The sequence below is a fragment of the Phaseolus vulgaris genome, chromosome 1, assembly GCF_051622355.1.
Source record: "Phaseolus vulgaris cultivar YP4 chromosome 1, ASM5162235v1, whole genome shotgun sequence".
Taxonomy (NCBI): domain Eukaryota; kingdom Viridiplantae; phylum Streptophyta; class Magnoliopsida; order Fabales; family Fabaceae; genus Phaseolus; species Phaseolus vulgaris.
The window spans coordinates 7,732,306-7,745,563 of record NC_143498.1 but is presented as its reverse complement, the minus strand read 5'-3'; the positions used below and the strand labels follow the sequence as shown (position 1 = coordinate 7,745,563).

The 13,258-nt window shown below is 35.3% G+C and overlaps 1 protein-coding gene, 1 long non-coding RNA gene and 2 other non-coding genes across 6 annotated transcripts; all 4 read left to right on the top strand.

Moving 5' to 3' along the window:
- The first annotated feature begins 3,155 nt into the window (after positions 1–3,155).
- Positions 3,156–6,359, top strand: LOC137813386 (rRNA 2'-O-methyltransferase fibrillarin 1). The gene is made up of 7 exons (XM_068615591.2): positions 3,156–3,279; positions 3,707–4,062; positions 4,143–4,238; positions 4,349–4,426; positions 4,515–4,691; positions 5,637–5,705; positions 6,015–6,359. Exons 1-7 carry the CDS (start codon positions 3,264–3,266, stop codon positions 6,189–6,191), a joined length of 969 nt encoding a protein of 322 aa, XP_068471692.2. The 5' UTR covers positions 3,156–3,263; the 3' UTR covers positions 6,192–6,359.
- LOC137816753 (small nucleolar RNA snoR60) lies at positions 4,986–5,056 on the top strand. Its single transcript, XR_011081867.2, has one exon. It is a non-coding gene; the product is annotated as a small nucleolar RNA snoR60 (small nucleolar RNA).
- On the top strand, positions 5,265–5,335 carry LOC137816752 (small nucleolar RNA snoR60). Its single transcript, XR_011081866.2, has one exon. It is a non-coding gene; the product is annotated as a small nucleolar RNA snoR60 (small nucleolar RNA).
- A 1,999-nt stretch (positions 6,360–8,358) lies between the features above and the next one.
- Positions 8,359–12,708, top strand: LOC150029489 (uncharacterized). 3 transcript variants are annotated; one of them, XR_016519164.1, is made up of 3 exons: positions 8,359–9,954; positions 10,074–10,456; positions 10,594–12,708. It is a non-coding gene; the product is annotated as an uncharacterized LOC150029489 (long non-coding RNA). The 3 variants fall into 3 exon arrangements; XR_016519162.1 differs by having other exon boundaries at positions 8,371–9,663; positions 9,812–9,954; positions 10,074–12,708; XR_016519165.1 differs by having other exon boundaries at positions 8,373–9,954; positions 10,597–12,708.
- The last annotated feature ends 550 nt before the right edge of the window (positions 12,709–13,258 follow it).

Below are 13,258 nucleotides of genomic sequence, written 5' to 3'. Positions count from 1 at the left end.
AGATTTAATTTTCTTATACTCAATTTCACTAGTTGTTGATGGGAGAAGTGTATTTTATTTCTTACTTTAAAAATAAATGATATTTTTTTTAATAAAAATATAAAATCACGTTGAGGAACATTTGTCCACAAGAGAACATGCCTAATCAACATCACAATACTCAAAGATTTAAATATTCTCTCTATCTTTCTAATGAAAACATTATTATCTTGAAGTCCATTTTAAGTATCTTGGAATACAAATGATAACATTCCAATGATCAATTTACATTAAGTGACTCAGAACACTAACTTTAAAAGACAATTTGGTTTAGTAATGATAAGATAAATAAATTTTCCAACCAAATTTGTATATATTTATGGATCAGATAAAGTTTTACCCTGCCCTTAATTTATGATTTGGATATTTAAGACTATCCATTAGTTTATAGTCAACCATACATGTCTCTTTTGAGATCTTTAAAACATATTTTCTTTAAGAAATTATAGCACATTCCTTTGATTAGGTTACTTTAATGCTCAAAAAGTGCTTGAAATTCTAGCAGCATCAATAATTATATAATCAACATATACTATTTAGTACACACGTTTTTTCCATAAGGTATGACAATACAAAATTAGATATTTGTTGTGTTTTGGCCAAAAGGTTTGAACAATATGACTAAACTTTCAAAATAAAGTACATGGAGATTATTTGAGAATATAGAGAGTAACATAATTTACAGCCACACTAGACTCTCTCTAAACAACAAGGAGATTGCTTCATGTAGACTTCTTCCTCTATATCACCATGAAGAAAAACATTTTTAATATCCAATTCTTGAAGATATCAATGGCAAATGATTGGCATGGTAAAGGAAAAGATAAACACTAGTCATTTTTGTCATTGGGGATAAAGTATAGTTATAATCGAGTCCATAGATATGATTGTATCTTTTGGCCACCAATCAAGCTTAAAAACTATCAACTCCACCATTTGGTCAAACTTTAATGGCATAGACCAGAAGAGAACCAATCATTCTTTCTAGATGGAAAAGGAACTAACAACATGTATCGTTGTATTCAAGAGCTTGAATTTCTAAATCTTGGCTTGTCGTAATCCAATATGATAAAATGTTTTTGTCATATTTTTAGGAATAATAATAGAATATATAAAAGAAGTAAAAGAAAAATATAAAGGAGACAACTTGTGTTAGCTAACAAAATTATAAATAGGACGAAGATTATGAATAGAGTAAGTACTTTTACAAATTACAATGAGTCAACTCAATTCATCATTACTAGTAATCGTGTCTTGAGTGATGATTGAGAATGACCTGATAAAGAGGATTCATTTTTTTAAGCATCCAACTAGTCATTTAGTTCCTATATTGATAATAAAAGGTAATGATGATGGTTCAAGTAGATTTTGCATATTTTGGGTGTCAAAAGCATAAGGACAAAATGAATATCTTATATAGAAAGAGAGAATAAAGGAGTTGGTTTAGAAAAAGTAACATTAACGAACATATAATACCTATTGGTTTCAGGAGAGTAATATCGATATCCTTTTAGAATGTTAGAATATCCTAAGAAGACACATTTGATGACTCTAGTTTAGAGTTTATCTAAACTTTGAGATGCTATGAATAAAGCACACAACCAAAAACAATGGGATAAATATGAAAGAGGGTTCCTTTGGAAATATAATGGAGTCAAGAACTTTATTGTCAAGTAAAGGAGAAGATACTCCATTAATGAGAAAAAAATTAGTTCGGGTAACATCACCACAATGATAAACATGTATATTTGCATTAAGCATAATAAATGAGCAGTTTCAACAAACTTATGTTTTCCTTTACGTTATAACATTTTGTTGAGGAGGTGTGTGAGGGTAAGTAGACACATGTAAACTGTCATGTAAGATTAAGAAGAAATCAAAGGAAAAATATTTGTTGACATTATCACTTCGTAAAACTTAGATTACTTTAATATCTGGTTTTTGATTTTATTAAGAAAAGACATAAAGACACAAAAGTTTGTAACTATTTTTCAATAGATAAATCCAAGTACATATACAATATTTATCACTAAAGTAACAAAATATATAAAACTAAAAGGCACGTGCGACTTGACTCCCAAATATCATAGTTGATGATATATAAAAAAGGAGAGTTCCGTCTCGGTTCACAATGTCTAAAAAAACAAGATTTAACAAGCTTTCCTGATTGACATGGTTCACATTCTAAAGCTTGAAACTTATTAAGTTAATGAATTATCTTATTTAATTTTATTTTAACAAGTGAGGATAACCTAAGCATTCATGTAAAAGTTCAAGACATGTAAAAGTTTAAGAGATGGAAATGTAAAATAAGACACATTCAAGCCTCTAGATTCACATCCTTCACCAATCGACTAACATGTAACACGTTCTTGTATATCAAAAGAATTAAAATCGAAGGTTATTATACAATTCAATGATTTGGTTAATTGATTTACAAAAATGAGATTCAATGAATAAACAATAACAATGATTAAGTTAGAACTGATAAATTAAAAAACATTGAAAGTATTTTTTTTTAAATATTATAATCACAATCCATTCAAATCACCCATCAACACTCACACAATATTTGACATTATGAACTAAAAAATTTATAAAATTAAAATTGATTAAATTTTTATTTGCAGACTAGAAATAAAAATTCACCTAGAGGAAGATTGGGTCTACTCAACTAAGAAGGGTTTCTTCTCACATCCCCATATTTTATAACTTCACTTTCATTATTTTTTTAAATGACAATTTTACCCCTTTAAAATGATATATATATATATATTTTAAGATATATAATACATCTTAAAATAAGTTTTTTAGAATGATTTTTTTAAAATAAATTTCTCAAAACACATGGAATGCATTATAGAGTGAGCTTTTTGGAACAAATTTTCCAGAATATAAATGATAACTTATGAACAAACTTTTCAGAACAACTCTACACAGTGAGACAATACATTAGGAAGGATATTTTAGTCTTTTTCTCTTAGTATGGGTGCAGTTAGTAATTATAGAGGAAACAAAAGCCTTAACAGGTGCAGAAGGGAAAGAAAATGGGCCGGATCATTTGGGAGTGTTTGTGACCCATTAGGGTTTAGGTGGCGCTCCCATATGCGTCCTTTATAAATTCAAAACCCTCTTTCTTAAACCCTAATTATCAACCTTCAGTAGCATTTCTACTGCTTGCGTTGAACATCACTTGTCACCGTTTGCAACCTCTGCTCTCTAAGATGGCTCCTCCCAGAGGTGATGATAAACTTTTTAGTGTTTGTTAGGAACAATATGGGTTTTTTTTTTCTTCTGGGCTTTCAAACGGTGTATTATATGCACTTCACATCGGAACTTTATGATATGGTCATTGCTGACAGATTCCTTGTTATGGTTGTTGTTGTTGTTCGTTTATTTTACATTTGAACTTTATGTCATGCTCTTCCTGAATCATAATATTTTCTCTCCTGTTTTGTGGCGTATGTTAATTTTTCTGTTTTTGATGAGAATATTATGATTATTGCTTAGGCACTTGGCATTAGAACTTTATGTTATTTCTTTGGTAACAGATTATTCTGCACCCGCCCCTCTGCATGGTTTTTTATTTCTTTGTAGTTTTAGTAATTTATTTAATTGATAGAAGAATGTAGCAGTGGTAACATTCTTTTTGTTTGACTTTGTGCAGGTCGTGGTGGTGGAAGTTACAGTGGTGGTGGTGGAAGTTTTAGTGGTGGTGGTGGTAGTGGAGGTTTCAGGGGTGGTAGGGGTGACAGAGGTAGAGGAAGGGGCGGCGGAGGTAGAGGAGGAGACAGGGGTACGCCTTTTAAAGCCAGAGGTGGTGGGAGAGGAGGCAGGGGAGGTGGCCGTGGAGGAGGCAGAGGTGGTGGCCGTGGTGGAGGAATGAAGGGAGGGAGTAGGGTCGTGGTTCAACCACATAGACATGAGGGTATTTTTATTGCCAAGGGTAAAGAAGATGCCCTTGTCACTAAGAATCTTGTTCCCGGTGAAGCTGTTTACAATGAGAAAAGGATTACTGTTCAGGTTATTTTCTTTCTGCAGCACCCTGTTTTTTGAACTAGTAGATGAAGGATAGAATGTAATTCTCATTTTCATTTTTGCAGAACGAAGATAGTTCCAAAGTTGAGTACAGAATTTGGAATCCTTTCCGCTCGAAGTTGGCTGCTGCTATCCTTGGTGGAGTTGATAACATATGGATTGTAAGTTTTTTCATTCATTACCTTCGCTCTGATTTGATTATTTGCTTCTATTCATTATCCTAACATTTTTCTTCTATCTACTTGTGTCTTCTGCCTTGTACCTCGTAAAGAAACCTGGTGCTAGAGTCCTTTACTTAGGAGCTGCTTCTGGTACAACTGTTTCTCATGTTTCTGATATTGTTGGCCCAGTAAGTATATTTTTAAATTGCACAATCTTAGATTTGTGTCGAAAAATTAGAATGGCTGATTAAATGGTGCTATTCTTTGTATATATAGACAGGAGTTGTCTATGCAGTTGAATTTTCTCATAGAAGTGGACGTGATTTGGTCAATATGGCAAAGAAGCGTACTAATGTTATACCCATTATTGAAGATGCTAGACATCCAGCAAAGTACAGGATGTTAGTTGGTATGGTTGATGTCATATTTTCTGATGTTGCCCAGCCTGATCAGGTGTGGTTTAAATATCTTAATCATTCCTCTTGAGTGGCTTCAGCATCACATTTACTGTCTAAATATACTATTGCAAAACTGTGATTTACTTCAATCTCTTGTGTCATGTGATTATTGTTTGTTTGTTTATATTCATTTACTCTTCTGTTTGGTTGGCAAACACTTGCATTGCTCTGTATCTTTTTCTTGTTTCTACACTTTTACATTTGTCAAACTTATATTAATTTTGTATCTTACAATTTGCAACTTGTTTTAATATTTTAATTGAATATTGTTTTTCAATTGGAACAATCATTGTATCTGACAAGTTACTGGGATTCCCCTTCAAGCCATTGTGTTTGAAGCAGATCCGGCTTTCAGATGCACATTGATTTCGGGTGTTTTCATGTTGTTTTATAATGAACTCTATTCTTTATGTAGACAGCCTCATTGATTTAAATTTTATTTTGCTTGTTTGTGTACCCGTTTTGAATCCTTAGGTACTGATTTTGTTTTTAATTCAGTTTTAATTTGTGAGTTTGATTAGTGTATTACTCAGCTTGTGTCAGGTCATTTTTTCTTACGAGATAATATGTGCATATGACGAGTTACTCGGATTCCCCTTCAAGACATCATGGATGATGCATACCCGAGTTTCTGATGCACTTCAATTTGTTTATATATATATATTATTTTTGTTTTTTTAAACCAACAGTTTTCGACTTTTATTTAGTTGCATTTCCTCTATTCTGTATCAAGGAATACTGTTTACTTTTTTTTTTTGATGAATGTGGTATTGCATATGCATTTTTCAGTTTAGTTGTTATTTTTCTTTGATTTTTTATTTATGGATTCTTTACTTTTTTACCTGTGCTAGAAATGGAAGAAAAAATCTCCCTTAATAGCTTGAAACTTTTATTTAGCTTTTGCATATGCCTTGTTATGATTTTTTTGTGACCATTTCAGGCCAGGATTTTGGGGCTCAATGCTTCATATTATCTCAAAACGGGAGGTCATTTTGTTATTTCAATCAAGGTATGTTTCGTTCACTATATTAGGTTGTCTGGTCCATAAGGGGAGAACAAGTTAAAAAGTGTGATCCAAGATTCTCACAAACTGATGCTGTTTTATTAACTTGGGTTTTTCATATCACATATACAAGAAATTTGTGGGTGTGTAAAGGGGCTCATCCTATAATTAGAATACTGGAACTATATAGGTTTTCGTGATTAGGTTATATCAATGTTCTTGGGCATTCTTTATCGTTAACTGGTAGATGACTTGTTTCTTGTTAATTTGTTTTAATCGTGCTCACTTGCTAAATCACCCTTATTTGTATGTTAGGCTAACTGCATAGACTCTACCGTTCCTGCGGAGGCTGTGTTTGAAAGCGAAGTGAACAAGTTGAAGGCAGATCAATTCAAGCCATTCGAGCAAGTCACCCTTGAACCATTTGAGAGGGACCATGCTTGTGTTGTTGGTGGATACAGAATGCCCAAGAAGAAGAAAGATACTGCGTAGATACTGTCAGTAGCCAGTAGACGTGTACCAATCTCATTTCATGAGACTTTTGTTAATTTTGTCTTAAAAATCTGTGTCTTTCAAACAGCTCTATTTTCACCGGAACTCTTTGTACCTTTAATAGTGAAGTATTAATCAAGTTGTATGCAGACAATATTTGCTGTTCAATTATTTTCTTGTCCTATTGAGATGCTAAATTATAAAACCAATTCCGAATATAGGTCATTCTGTAGTGTTAATAATTTATGATTTTACTGTCACTCCATCTCGGTCACCTTATTGAGAAGTAACGTGGCTAGAACTCCTCAAAATTCGTTGGTATTATTAAGATTTTAGAATGTCAAAACTGATCCAGTTTGAACCTGGGCCAAGTCCAACTAAATAATTTATGGCCAAAGAGTATTTTATTTCAATGATTGGTTCGTAATCATTGTATGTGCCAATTGTATATTGTTTGAAATCGATACCTAGAATGGTTGTTTGATAGTTAAAACAACCATCTATTGGATGGCTTTATCTATAGTGAAACAAAATAAAAGTTGGTATTGTGATTTTAATAAAGATTATGTAAACAAAATAAAAGTAAGGGCGTTTATTGTATTGGGTAGGCCTAATAACCTATCATAAATGGTCCGACCAAGCTGCTGAAAAATGACGAAAGGAAGAAATTTGAAGCAAATGATGTAATAGCTTTAGTTGAGGCTTGGAAACAATGAAGCTATACTCATAAATGAAAGCAAAGAAATAAATCCACCATAGAAAACATTTAAGAGAGGCAAGATCACAAATAACCACATTGTTTCACACTTTGAGTTGAACAAAAACCTTAATGGGGTCCATTCGTTTTGGAATATAATATCCATGCACGTTTCCAAGTGTGTCGTTTCATGGGATACAAGTACAATTATCTTCAATATAATGCTCATCAATCTGGAATTTGTTCACATTTGGTGTTCACATTTGGAATATGTTCACCAATTTTTTACTTTCCCACTACATATTTACTACCACTTTTCGTATCCACCAATATAGCAATGTAAATATCAAACAAGCAAACTAGCCTACGCCTAAAACTCGATCTTCCAAGCTACATACATTAGAATTTGAAAAGCAACTAAAAAATTTGATGTGCATTAAATGCACCCTTATGACTATTGTGGAGAGAGAGAGAAAAATCCTCACAATATATAAAATACTCTAAACATCCAAATCATGACTCACCAACTATAGACGTTGCTACCCACACCTCTCTTGGGCATACCAATGCCATCTCACTTCATAAAAGACACTTGCTTTACACACTTATACAACCAACCACATTCCATTTTAATATAACTATAAATACATAGGTAGATACAAAGTAAAAGAAAACTTCATATACTTCATATAGTTTTCTTAAACAAGGTTTTAGGTTTACATATTGTGGACAAGAAAACATGGTTGAATAAAATACTCCACTCAACATCAATGGGAGCATAACTGAAATATACAACTTATTAAATCAAACTCTCAACAAAGGGGCAAATATTTATTTATGTAGATAAGAAAAAGAGGCAAAGGATTATGACATTAGGAGGAAAAAAAGAGAGAGGAATGGATAATATAGATTATGAGCAGAAGCCGAAAAGATTGACCACAAGCATTTTACCAGCCATAAAATCATAAACCTTTCATTTGATTAATATGTCAATTTTGAGATTAACTCTACCCAAGAACACGTAAAAATCTAAACTAGAAAAAGATAAACTACATTTAAACTAGTTCGAAAAACAAGACAACATAGAAAACAGGTATGACTATTTAATAACCTATAAGTATCCAAAAATTTAAACTTCAAAAAGAGACCAGAGAGACCATATGTATTAAAGATCATCGGACCTTAAAAATACATATATGACAATTAATTAGATATCAATTTATACACTATTTATTAATAATAGAAACTAATTTATATATTAATAATTTTTTTAATATATAAATTAGTATATAATTTAATCAACATATAAACTAATTATTTTTTGTCTATAAATTTAGTTTCTTTATAATGATTTTCTTATAGTGTTACTTGTACAAACTTTTAATGAAATGAAGCTTCCCACATGCATCCTGACTTTGAAACTTCTCATTTCATAATACAACCAAAAAGGTATACTATCTTTTGTGTAGTTATCAACCTAGAATTCCTTTTCTATTGTAACTATTCCCAATGTTTGTCCTAAATAGTTCAACAAGGTACACCTTAAGCTACACAACCACCAACTTATCCCTCCCAAAAAGTTTTACATAAAGCTTTATCAAGACTCCACCCAACCATCAATGCCTAATGGCTAATATTAAGATCATAACTATCCCACTCTAGTAGGCTTTTGTGCTTGTGTAGGGATGCACTCTAACATTACTATCTGCCCCAAAAGACACTTTATCCTCAAAGTGGAGCCTTGGGGTCAGCTGGGCTGTTGGAGAGTAATTAAACTGGGGTTGAACCAATTGAGGATTTATTTTGCTGTGTGGTGGAGTGTCTTTGTAGTGACACGACGGTGCAACGGGAAGTTGGGTCGCGAGAAGCATTTTGGGCTGGTTATGGTGGATAGGTTGCTAGGGTTAGAAGGGGGGCACCGCTTGCACATTAAGGTTAGGAGTGGAAGGAGGCTCTTGGGACGCGTTTTCGTTGGGTTTGACATTGGGATTGTGCGCAAACTGTGAGTGGGGCACGTGGCACACTGACATTGGCTCCATTATGAGGTGTGTTTAGAGAGTTATGAGTTGTGTAAGGAGGCTTTTGGGTGAACGCATTTTCGCTGGGCTCGAGGCATTGGGAGTGTGTTGTGAGTGGGACACGTGGTGCGATGGCATTGGCTTCATTGTGCGGTGTGTTTAGAGAGTTATGACTTGTGTTTTGGGATAAGTTAAGTGTTGGTGGAGAGAGGGAGTTAATGGTTATTTTAGAAAAAGGTAGATAACTTTTGAGTGACCTTTTGAATGGTCTGAGGAGCGATACATGGAAGATGGGGTGGGCGCGAGTTGACTCTGATAGTTGGAGTTCGTACGCGACGACGCCGACGCAACAAAGGACCTTGTATGGGCCTAGAAAATGCAGGCCCAACTTTTGGTTTGAACGTCGATCCAATGAGTGCTGCTGGTAGGGTTGGAGGCGTACCAACACCCATTCGCCGGGGTCGAATCTATAGTCGACACGATAACAATTTTCTTGGTCACACATTCACTTGCGTATGCGTTGCAAGTTCTCCTTGAGTTCGTGGAGGATGATGGTATGGTGTGACAGTATCTCGGGATTGGTTGCACTTGCGTTTGGGGAGTGCAACATGTCAATGATAGTGGGTGGCGGCCGACCGTACATAGCATGGAACGAGGAGGTTCCTATAGTCGAATGGTGGATGGTATTGTGTCATAGTTATGCCAAATGAAGATATTGATACCACTTGCTAGGTTGGGTTCCTACGAAACATCTCAGGTAAGCTTCTAATCCGCGGTTAAGCACTTCTTGGCCATCAGTTTGTGGATGGTATGACGAACTGAACTTTAATATGGTTCTTCGTGTTTTGAGTATACCAAAAAGTACTGACGATCAAAAGGTCTTTGTCTAATATAATGGTTCTTAGTAGTCCATGGAGGCAACATATCTCAATTGGAAAACCTTTGGTTAGTTGTTGGGTTGTGAAGGGTGTGGGAAATGCTATGAAATGCGCATACTTTATGAGTCAGTCACAGATGACCCAAATGACCGAGTGGTCGACTGAAACGGGTAAGTTAGTAATAAAATCCATTGATATATCTTCTCATACTAGTTTTGGAATTGGTAATTTTTGGAGTAATCCCTAGATTTTGGTTGGCATGTATTTGTTTTTTTGACATGTGGAGCAGTCTTGAACGAAACGGTGGATGTCTCTAGTCCATTTCGGCCAATAGAATGAGGGAGCAATGCGCTTCAGTGTGGGTTTGATGCTGAAGTGGCCGTCGAAAGGGGAAACATGGAATTCGTGCATGATGTGATAACGAAAACTATTTGCTGCTGGCACAAAATTTGGTGGTGAAAAAATAATAACCCTTGGCTTGTGGAGAAAAGGCTTGGGTTCTATTGACTGCCTTTGCATGCTTGAACTACTTCCTGGCATTTTGTGGACTAAAAAAATTGTTGGATTTCTTGAACTAGCTATGGGATGGGAGATGATAATGCTAGCAGAGTATGGGTGAATGGTCTTGACCTTGTCGTGAAAGAGCATTAGCCACGGCATTTTCCTTTCCAGGTCTGTACACAATTTGAAAGTCATATTCCTGTAAATTAGCTTGTTCATTTCTGTTGCTTGGGGGTTTGTATGGTTTGGGAAAGAAGGGTATTTCAACTCTTGATGTTTGGAGTTTGAGGTTCATCTTTTTGCTGAAGAAGGTAAGCAGATGTCCTATTTTGCTGAGGATTGCCCCCACTACCACGACTGAGGCATCTATTTCCACCATGAAGGGGAGCTTGAAGTCTGGAAGGTGTAGGGTAGACACTTGTGATGTATGTAGTTTTAAATTTTCAAATACTTGCTCTACGATCCCAAACCATGTAAATTTGTGGTGTTGTAATAAGTCGATGAGGGGAGCGGCGAGAGTGATCATGGTTGAGGCCAATTATGCATGACATTGACTTTCTCTAGGTCTGGGTTGACTCCCTGAGCAGAAATTATGTGACCTAGGTAACTTACTTTCGCGGTTGCAAAACTGCATTTGGTAAGCTTAACAAAGAATTTTTGATTGTAGTGCTTGCAATATAGTTTTTAAATGAGCAATATGATCCTGCAATGTCAGGTTGCAAATCAAAATATCATAAAAAAAAACTAAGACAAATTGGCGGAGGTATGGTATGAGAAGATCATTCATTGCTGCTTGAAAAGTAGAAAGAGCATTAGTTAAACCAAATGACATGAATAAGAATTCGTAGTGGCCAACAATAGTGCGAAAAACTGTATTTTGAGTGTCGCTTGGAACGAGTAGGATTTGATGGTACCCTGAATGTAAGTCTATTTTAGTTAAAACAGTAGTTGAGCCTAACTTGTCTAGCAATTCATCAATGGTAGAAATGGGAAAGTGGTTACAAATGGTGGTTGCATTAAGGGCTCTGTAATCAACATAAAAGTGCCATGTTCCATCTTTTTTTATTAATAGCATCGATGAAGAAAAAGGGCTAGTATTGGGTTTAATAATACCCTATTGCAACATCTCGGTAATGAGTTTAGTAATAACTTCTTTGTTGTGATGCGAATATCGGTAGGGTTTCACTTTGATAGGTGAGATATGAGGTAACAATGGAATATGGTGGTCATAGAGTCTTTGTGGAGGTAACCCATTTGAAAGATACTTGGTATTCTTGGAGAAGCGATTAGATGGGTGTAAGAAGATTGTATAACGGGGATGAGGGGTTATGTATTTCGATGTTTAAGGATTTAGGTGACATGGGTTGAGGTTTCACAGATAAAAGGTGTAAGGAACCAATAAAGTTGTTGGATAGGTATTGGCAAAATTGGTGGTAAGTAGTAGCTGGTGGGGTGGATGAAGTATGAACTTGTAATCTGATTTGGTGGTTGTTGTGTGTAAACGCTCTGCAGGAACCAGTCAATGCCTAAAACAACATCTACTCCTTCAATGGGGAGAAGGTAAAAGAGAATAATGAATGTGGATTCCGGAGAGATATGTCCACTAATGGGCAAATACCTTGACACTTAATGAAAGCGCCATTTTCCACCATTATATGGGCATGTTTAAATGGTGGGCAAGAGGTTGGAGAATGTTGTGAGAGTTGCCTGAGTCGATTAAAACGATAATTGAGAAGTTATGAATTAAATTGATGAATTTGAGAGTTTTGGGTGAAATGGTTCCTATGAGGACTTGGGGGTGAAAGTGGATAATGTTCGTGTAATTATGAGAGAGGGGAATATCCTCCATGGGTTCAACTGTGGGTCATCCAAAAGTAGTAAAAAAACGAGATGAAGTGCATTCAGTTGTAGCATAAACCCAAGGCTCGTCTTTGTTGCATTGGAGACGAGGATAAACGTTTGATGGGTATAGGAGCTGATGTTGGGGTAAATGTATTGGGTTTGGGTGTGTTTGCTATTAATGAGGTAGTGGCAGGATGGTGGTGGGAATGTAAGGGATAACGATTTTGTTTAGGTTTTGAATCTCTAATTTTATCTTCAATAAGCTTAGCTAGACCTATGACTTGGGCTATAAAATATGAGTTTAATATGGTTAACTCTCTGCATATTTCAATATGCAAATTGAAAATGAAGCAGTTAAGTATAGTCTCGGGAGAAAGACCCACAACAAAGTTGCTAAAACCGACCTTGCTACCTGGTGATTGATATATGTTGATGGGTCAAAACAGAGCTCCAAAGCCCATGTGAATGATTGCCAATCAGTTAGTAGGTTGTTATTATGCAACCATTTAAACCAAGAAAGAGCTTCTCCCTGCATATGAAATCCAACCATGGGTAGATGTTGGTCAAACGGTATTTGGTAGAAGGAGAAATATTGATCTGCTTGAAAGAGCCAATCCAGTGGATTGTTGCCATCAAAGAAGGGCAGGTTGAATGTTGGTGGTCTTGGGGAAGGGGTTGGGGGGTGATGATGCTAGGAGTGAGATTGATTTGAATGAGGGTTGATTTGGTGGTTGAAGGGTGAGAGCTTATTCTTGGAATGCAAAAGGAACGCTATTCAGGAGGGAAGTTAAATTAGAATGAAGGTGATCATTCCTTGCCTCTAGTGTAGATTGTCGACTCATGTTGACCTCTATTTGGTTGAATCATTGTGAGGCGTTCCTGAATGTTGTTTAAGACCTCTTCTAGGGCTTTTGATGGTGGTTTGGGAAAGCAATGAAAACACCAATTTGTTAGGCTTTTGTTACTACTAATACTAAAACTAGGGTTACTAAAATTTTCTTTGCGTTCATTTTGTACTGATAGTCCCTTTTAAGGTTCATAAGGGAGTCGTGGGCCTTACAACTTTTAAAGAAAAACATCTTAAACTGTAAATAAAAACATAATTATAGCAGACATTCAAAATGTTTTATG

Coding starts and splice junctions, on each gene's coding strand:
- LOC137813386 (XM_068615591.2), top strand. Junction 4,239..4,348: donor GAGTTGATAACATATGGATT/GTAAGTTTTTTC, acceptor TACCTCGTAAAG/AAACCTGGTGCTAGAGTCCT. Junction 4,692..5,636: donor ATGTTGCCCAGCCTGATCAG/GTGTGGTTTAAA, acceptor TGACCATTTCAG/GCCAGGATTTTGGGGCTCAA.